The 8,813-nt window shown below is 45.1% G+C and overlaps 1 protein-coding gene across 1 annotated transcript in view; it reads right to left on the reverse strand.

Moving 5' to 3' along the window:
* Positions 1-3,289: 3,289 nt before the first annotated feature.
* Positions 3,290-8,813, reverse strand: part of mcoln1b (mucolipin TRP cation channel 1b) — a 7,326-nt gene continuing 1,802 nt past the window's right edge. Inside the window, exons 4-13 of the mRNA XM_028411092.1 lie at positions 8,025-8,181; positions 7,555-7,627; positions 7,371-7,467; positions 7,196-7,295; positions 6,991-7,097; positions 6,532-6,681; positions 6,354-6,455; positions 6,133-6,255; positions 5,797-6,003; positions 3,290-4,943 (exon numbers count right to left, since the gene is read on the reverse strand). Coding sequence (XP_028266893.1) covers positions 4,812-4,943; positions 5,797-6,003; positions 6,133-6,255; positions 6,354-6,455; positions 6,532-6,681; positions 6,991-7,097; positions 7,196-7,295; positions 7,371-7,467; positions 7,555-7,627; positions 8,025-8,181 — 1,248 coding nt within the window. The 3' untranslated portion in view covers positions 3,290-4,811. The remainder of the gene's footprint in view (positions 4,944-5,796; positions 6,004-6,132; positions 6,256-6,353; positions 6,456-6,531; positions 6,682-6,990; positions 7,098-7,195; positions 7,296-7,370; positions 7,468-7,554; positions 7,628-8,024; positions 8,182-8,813) is intronic.

Consider the following 8,813-nt stretch of genomic DNA (forward strand, 5'->3'; position numbering starts at 1 on the left):
GTGTTTCTCCCTGGGAATCTTATCCTTCGGGTGAACCAGTCTCTGTCTCAGTGTTGTCATAGGTTTGAAATGGACCGGGATGTCATGGTTGTTGTCATGGTTACTTTAATAATCCCAGAAGGGAAATTGCTTGACTAGCAAGGAGCGCCACACATGCAATGTAAAGTGCTTTGCCCAAGGACACACAACAATGACTAGGGGTTGAACCACCGGTTACTGCTCTACCACTGAGCCACCAATATACTGAACTGTCAGCAGTGGGATTTGAACCAACACCTCCAGTGGAGACTTCGACCTGAACGCAGCGCCTTGGACTGCTCAGCCATCCTGACATCACAGAGCCTTCTCAGGAATGTGTCCATGTGTTTATCTACAACAAAGTCCAAATGACCAAGCTGTCGCCTTGCTGTCACCCCGATTCAGAGACAATCTGAGGTGGCTCCCGAGAGTCAGGTCTGCATCAAGGTGATGGTCTCTGTGTTCTGCTGCTGGACCACCTGGAAAAAAGGGTCACACTGTTACAGGGGCCGACTACACTGATCTCTGAGACGGCTACAGGAGGACACCAACAACAGGACAACACCATTAAATCACAGCGTCTTCCTTAGGATGCAGATGGAGCTCAGCGGTTGCCATTTTGACTGTGATAATGATGTCATCCCTGTTGTTGAACAAAGCAGAGATCTGTGTGCTCTGCAGCTGCTGGACTGAGTGCGTTGATCAAGGTTTCCAAATAGCTAAACAGAGTTGGGAACACATGCTCATAAAGTATGCATGCAGGTGTTTGTGCGACTATGTGAAAGATGTGGAAAGGGGAGAGCAGGAAGAAGGCGGGGACTCCGGGGCGTCTGCTGCCCGCTGACTTCACGCTGATGGACGTATTGGCATGGGCAACATGGCGCAACAAAGAGAGGAAGGATTTTTTTTTTTTGTTTGACACAGGCGGTGGTGTGCGGCAGCGGAGACAGGAAGAGGCAGGGCTGTGTACCCCGCCGCACTGTTCCCCTGTTATTTATCTCATTGTTTCCCCCCCACACACACACACACACAGTCCAGCTGGGGCAGCCACAGCACAAAGGGCCTGGCACTCAGTCAAGCCCTCAAAACCTGGCCTCCGGTCCGGAGTCTGCTACCTTTGACAAACTCTTACACAACACATCAGCTATTTATTCCAGTTTCAGCCTGAATCTCTAAAGCAGCACAGAGACACACCCATGGCATCAGACACTGTTGCCATTCACACAACATGAATATCATTACAATCAGTGTGTGTGTGTGTGTGTGTGTGAAGGAATACCAGGCAGACACAGGTTAGCACACGCAGCTGCTGCTGCTACTCCCTGAAGAGCCCATCGTGCCAGCGCAGCATATCATTAACATGTAGGATGCCTCTGCACACAGGCAACGTGTGAAGAAGGAAGGCAGCAAGCGCCTCCATCATGGATCGCTCATACTCCCTCACATGATGATGATTGATGATTGTCTGTGTTTAGCCTGAGCCCTGATGACGTCCAGACACAGGCTGGCCACTTCCTCTTAGTCTAAGTGCTCTGTCTCAGCATCCTCAGCAGCATCCTTGAGTGAATAATGCATGTAGGTACTAAGGATATCAGACAGCTAGCATGGCGCTCTGCTGCACTAAGAGGAGTGTACGTATCAGCCCTGATCTTTGCCTTTGTCCCACACGCTCCCTCATTATCTGCATTTACCTGGTGTGGAGATGTAAGGTGGTGTGTGTGATAATGGTGGCCTTGAAGGTTAAGTACGTTACTCAGCATTATTTATCTTTAATGAAGGTTTTGTTTCAGCCCTCCTCTTCCTCAGAGTGCCTGCAGCTTCCTGTCATTTCTTGATGGCTTCTGATTGTATTGATTCCCTGTGATTGGTTGGCCTGTGGCTGCACACAGACAGAGCTGGCTCTCTCTCCCCCTAGTGGTGTTAAAGTAGTACAACACGAGGAGTTCCTCTGTTTAAAGCAGATCTGTGTTCAGTTTATCAATACAGTTCATAGATTAGCACATTAATGGAAAGAGTTCAATTTTAAATACATAAAGCGTCTTATTTTCAGCATTACACCACTTATTCCTTTACATAAATACATATAATCATATAAAAACTAAACAAATTAATAAACTATGACTTGTTTTATAATAATAATAATAATTCACAGGTCATATATTTATTCCTACTGTCTTTTTATGGTAGTAATATAGCCAATAACATGGCTTAACTTATAGTTACAGGCTAATTTTCTTGTGCTACCACCACACTAAATAACACAGCAAGCTAGTGCTTATCTTTTTTGTGTGATTGGACGTGGACATGATTATTGTTGGTCTAAAGGTTTGACATAGCTCGTGGTTATTCTGCAGATTTCTGCAGATGTGTGTGATTAAAGTCACATGACACTGGTGTCTTTCCAGTTTATTTTGGCTGTGTGTGTTTTTTTTTAAACAAGGCAACATCTCCACAGTAAAAATCAACAACTTCATTTTACCCATCAGGTGCTTCCACTAAAAAAATGATGTAAGAATAATTAAGACAACATTATAAAATGTCCAGGGGGGAAGAAAACAACCGATGCATCCATGCTTTGCTCTGCTCTGATCTATCAGCCCCACATGACACATTCAAATGAAATCAAGCTGCACAGCCGTCTGCATTAAGTGCAAATAAAACATGTCTGTAAAGTCATTAAAAAGAAAATACACATTCTCTTTCTTTGTAAACAATATTAATCAATGTGTGTAAACATATCAGTGAGAAAAAAATACATAAAGTATTAAACATCTAAATCACCTCACATCCTTTTTGTTCCGTTTGTTGATCACGTCCTTCCTATGACATCACCACATCACTACGTTTCTATATTAACAGTAATATTTCTTTAAAAAGGTTAAATGGAGAGCTGCTGGTTTGTAAAGATCCCCTCAACTATTTCACAGATAAAGTTAATTAACCATTAAATCCTCACTGTCAGTGCTCAGACAGGCGCCTAACGTCTGATCATCCTGCTAATGTGGCGCATTGCAGAGAAAAATAAGCACAAAAGCTAAAAACAACGAGCAGCTAGCTAGATAACAGAGCCGGTAAGTTTTCATACTTTAATAAGGTATATTGTGTCCATTTAGAAGTGAACTAAATGCCAAAACTAGCTAAAACAAAACTATCCTAGATTAGCCAGGCAAATTAACCTGAGTAAAAATGAACTACAGCTAGCTACAGCTAGCTACAGCTCGCTAGCTACAGCTAGCTACAGCTCGCTAGCTACAGCTAGCTACAGCTCGCTAGCTGTAGTTCATTTTTTACTCAGGTTAATTTCCCTGGCTAATCTAGGATAGTTTTGTTTTAGCTAGTTTTGGCATTTAGTTCACTTCTAAATGGACACTACAGCTAGCTAGCTACAGCTAGCTAGATAAGCTTTAGCTAACACTAAATTACAGGTTTATGCGTTATTATCATCTCAACGTTTAGTTAGTGTCTTAAAGTACAGCAGCAAACTCCTTCACTCGAGACTGGCCCTGTTAAAAAGGAAACAGCGAGCTCACACAGACAGTAAATACAGTCTGTGCTGTCTGTAACGAGAGCTAGCTTTAATATTTACATCAGAAATGTGTGATTTAAGGATGGAAGCAGAGGACAGCAGTAAAAACAACTACAGCTAGCAATAAGCTAATTTATCACACGATTTCTTCAACTGAAATGACAAAGAATGAGTCATAAATCGGACCGTTTGATCATTTGGGATAAAAAGCTAATCCTTGATAAAACTGCACTGGCTTCTAATGTAGAATCAAAAATGAATTCATGAATTCAAGGTGAGCTACAGAAGAATATTATCTGACGAGTTGTTTCTTTGAATTGTGCGGAACCAAGGCATGAATGCTGCCTCGGCTTTAGTTGCCATGCAACTCCTGACATATTCCAGTATGACACATCCTGCTTTGAATCCTAATTTTCTACAGTAATACGAGTACAAATGCTGGCAGTGCATTAGCAGCACAGTTACCTGGCTCCTAAAAGCTGAAGCAGTTCATACATATTGATGACTAACTGGCTGGCTGCAGGGCTCGTCCTTCCTTGTGCAGCCATCATCATCCTCATCATCATCACCTCCTTTCAGCCGCAGGAGAACGTGAACAAAAGAGGACGAGGAGTGAGCAAATTAAACTCAACAGGAGGAGCGGCCTTGGCAGAAATTTGTAATTTGCGTTTGTAGCGCAGCTAATGGTCAGTCTTTTTCTGCCACAGCTGTAAGGAGCTTCAAGACATACACATATCTACATAATCAAGAGGCACCAAAATCCTGCCACCTCAGGAGCAATGTGCACAATCAAAACCCTGTAAATAGTGGATCATTCCAGCTAAAATTTGCATTCATTTCACTGAGTGGACCCTCCAGTAATGAAAGTGTTTACTGGCATAATGCGTCTAGTCATCAAAGCCCTAACAAACTGACATTTTAGAAAGTGCCTATAAATTATTCATACAGTACAAAAGCTGGAGCAGGTAACCAGTCTAGTGACTGTGCAGTGCAATCTACCGTACCAGCACACATTTAAATGCAAAATTCAAACACGGGCACCAGAGAAAGTGGTCCAAGGTCAGTGGGTTCACTCTCCAGGCGTTTATGGTCCCTGCTGGCTGTCAGAAGGGGGGAAAAAGGAGTTCAGCCGCAGTCAGCTGTCACTGGAGTGGAAATGTGCTGCTTTAAAGATAGAAAAAAAAAACTCATGCCCTTCAACACACAGGCTGCTTATTCCTTTTGTGCATCCATTTCCATTTCCATTACCTCCTCCTCCTCCTCCTCCTCAGTCACAGCAGCACAGGAAGGAGCACGTCGAACCCTCAGGCCCACGGAATTTGCCAGAACTGGGTGTGTCCGTGCACTGTGCGATGAAGGCATGCAGCTCTGTGATGCGTACCTGCTCCTGTGTTTGTGCCTGTCAGAAGACAACAGAAAGAAACATATTTTCAAAACTACTCGTTCTCGTGTGAAGTCACAATTTAGAGGCTGCATCCTTCAAAGGCTCCTTTAAACAGAGCTGAGAGCGCTGTGGCCTTCTTCTCTTCCAGCCCAGGCAACAAGAGAACACAGTGGATGATGCAAAAGAAGCGCAGACGCGAACGCACCGCGACGCATTGACACGCCATGATGTGTGCCTGCAACTCAAAATGTGTCGGAACATATGTAATACCATACGCCGCCAGCAGGGGGCAAAAACGCAAGCGATGTAGTTTAATTTAATACGTTATATTTACAGAAGAAGATCAGATATGCCCGGCGAGGAGGAAAAACTCTGCGGCACCTTTTCATTTATATGTCATTTCCAGTTCTTATCACTTTTATTGGAAATGACGCACAGGCCGAACAACACATTGGAATTCCCTGTTCTGACCTCTGCTGCAGAGAGGTCGGACATACCACCGTCTATATTTGGCATGTTGTTTTTTTGGTGCAGATGACATCAGAATACACTATTTTTCACTAGCGAATTTGATCTGAATATCACCCAGTTTGACACCCTGAATGTATCCGACTCTGCTACCCCCTATTGCACGAGCGATGTGTTGCATTTTAAGCGTTGCACGAGTCGACTTTGAAAGCTGTCAAGAGCTGGTGGTGCAAATAAGAAAGGCTCAAACTTGGTTTGCTCTACATTGACTTTCATCGGCCGGGTAGCAGGGTCAAACCTTTACAGATCGCCCGTCACACCTACGACCACATCAGAATCCCCAGCTGACCTACACATCAGTCACCAACAAACAAAACAAGCAAGAGAGCAGCAAATGTACCATAATGGTGTCGTAGGCTCCCGTGATGAGTGCGATGAAGAGGGACAGCACCATGTAGATGAAGAGGGAGATGAAGGTGTACAGGTAGACCTGGCTGAAGATCCACACCAGCGTGCCGCTCCGCTCCATCTCGGCAAACGTCACAAACATGTCGTCTCCGTTGATCAGAGAGAAGAGGCACTCGGACACCATGGACAGGGAGCGGAACTGTGGACACAAGAGGGGATAGCCATTTATCCTCATTCATTATTCACGGCTACAAAAAGGATACGCGGGGGGCTAGTTGGTGATAATTAGGCTGCTCTGATGTGTACTTCTGGTCTGAATGTACATTACCTTAGTATGATAGGGTCCCAGCACAATCCATCCGCAGAAGCAATATCCCAAATAAATGGCCGCCGCACAGCAGCAGAAGCGGATCACATTAGGAAAAGCGGCTCTCAGAGTCACGATCAGGATCTGTGCCGTAAAGAGAAAGACAGGAATCAATTAAATACACACACAGGTGGGGTGGGTGGGCGTTTGTGTAGAAAGAGGGGTGTGTGTGTTTCACATACGTTGTATTTCTGGAAGAAGCTGAAGTAACGGATGACCCCCACCCACACCAGCAGCGTGGAGGTTCCCAGCAGGATCCCGCACACGTCATACGATGACAAAGTCTGCATCGGCACAGAGGGAGGCTCTGATTAATCACCAGAGTCTGTGAGTTTTACAGACAGAGGGCGAAGGCGTTACCTTGGACTCTATCCCAATTTTGATAAAGCTGCCGATGATGGTGAAAAGGTCACTGATGATGAGGAGGATATACCAGCCGTTGATGAACTCCATTCTGTCTCCCCAGCTCACGGTGCGGCCGAGTTTGTGTTTGAAAAAATGAACGTACTCCTGAGTAAAGGACGGGGAGACGATCAGTGCCGGGCTCATCCTTTAAAGGTGACATTCAGATCTTATACATTCAACGGACAACAATGTGTCAGGGCCTCCGAAGTAGCCAGAGGACGACTGGATAACAAATATCTGGGCCAATGGGGCATCATGATGAGGCAGCTTTGTTGTCTTATTGTGTCATTGTAGCATCTTTTGGAGCCTTCAGCTTAAATTTCAGTGTTTTTAAATGGATAAAACATCTTGTGCACTGTTGAAAAGTATGTTAACATGTGTAAACGATGACACCAGAAAGTCCACTTTCCTCACCTGCTCCAGGAGGACGCCTCTGAGGATGGAGCGTCCGCACAGCAGCAGCGACAGCAGGCAGACCGTCGCCACCAGCACGTCGAAGAACTCCCGCGCGTAGCTTTCCGCTGACAGAGGAACAGACATAACAAAAGGGATTAAAGGCAATTATGGACATCGAGTGTCAGATGAAGCAGCGGCTACGCTCATTCCAGCCGTCACTCACCATGTCCAGACACGTTGGGGTCTTTACACTCCTTAATGGACGCCTGGTTCTGGAGGCTGATCTTCACTTTGCCGCTGTGAGCTCGGTTATCCATGACCACCTGATGACACAAACATGTAGATCAAAGTCTGTTCTCTGATGCTCTGATGATTAGAAAAAGAAAAAAAATGCTCACTGTGATTGCAAAGGTGTAGCAGTCCGGGATTTCATTGTTTAAAATGGTCTGAATGTTAATGGCCTTCAGCTGGAAGTCAATGGTCACGTTGATCAGCCTGAAGAGGAGAGAAGAGACAAACACTGAGGAATCGCTGCGCAGAGTTCAAACCGTGCAGAGAAATCACGTCAGACAAGCATCTCACTTGTAAAACTTGAGCGTGAAATTCTTGTAGTCACCGTTTCCAGAATCAGTCAGTGGATTCAGTCCAACACAATCTGGAAAGAAATCAGAAAATAGTCTGAGAGGAACTAAAAGACATCACATGAGGAAGTTTCCAATGAGAATCTGTTTCCACATCACATGAACCCACATTTAAACACTTCCTCAAATCAGAGTGCAGCCTCGTTTATTTTTAGATATCTGGACGATTACATCAGCAGGTGCATCCAAAGACTCCTTTTCCAAGGAGAGCGACAGGACGTTGTCACTAAAGTAAAAAAGCTTTTGTGTGCTTGAGCCTTTAAAAGTAGGACAGAGTTGCAGGCACCTCCTGACATATGTGGATCAGTGGCACACTCATCTCCCCGAAGGCCGACGAAGCACTGGCACTAAAGGGACACATTTTAATGAGGACTGCACAGAAGAAAACAAACAGAAAGTCTGTCGTCCTACCCGTGACGACGTGGGGGTCGATGTCAAACGTGTCGTTGACGGGGTCGATGGTGCCCCTCCTGTAGTACCTCTGGCAAAGAGAGAGCGCCGTTCCGTTCACACCGACGTCCAAGACGTAGGCGTAACGTCCCAGTGAGATCTGAGGCAGGGCCAAGTACTGAGGAGGAGGAGAAGAAGAAGAAGAAGAAGAAGAAGAAAATCAAATATATCATTTGTGTTATAGATGAAGTCCTTCAACCTTCTACAGCTCAATTAAAGCAGAGTAAAGATCACTTCCTGTTTGTGTTTCACAAAACAACCTGTTTCCACATAACCGCCTGTTTCATCCTGTTTGAGGAACCAGAAGTTCACACAGACACAGAAATGTTTCACTGATGGTGAAAAGTAGTCGTTAGACACACCAGACACAGCCAGCCAGACCAAGGACAGGTAAGTATGGAGACATTTAGTGCTATAGTTTTGTGAGTTTCTCGCAGACCCACCCACTGAGGTCCTCCACCACATATAAACCATGTTTCCCACCAAACAGACCTAATGAAGCTGCTTGGATGAAGCCTTGCTTCAATCGTCTCTACGAACATGACCTGGATGACTGAGAAGCTTCATCAGCACAGGTGGTGCTTTATCATGTTTTTGACCAATTGTTTTGCAGTATGGAACCAACTGGTTCCAGATGTTTGTCACCGACAGCTGTCTTTTGGTACCAGTTCCACATCTGGAGTAAAATATTGGCACTTGGCTTGCAGGTCATCTTTCACACCCCTTCACAAAATCCACGTGCACGTCACA

This window comes from Parambassis ranga, chromosome 8 (assembly GCF_900634625.1).
Source record: "Parambassis ranga chromosome 8, fParRan2.1, whole genome shotgun sequence".
Taxonomy (NCBI): domain Eukaryota; kingdom Metazoa; phylum Chordata; class Actinopteri; family Ambassidae; genus Parambassis; species Parambassis ranga.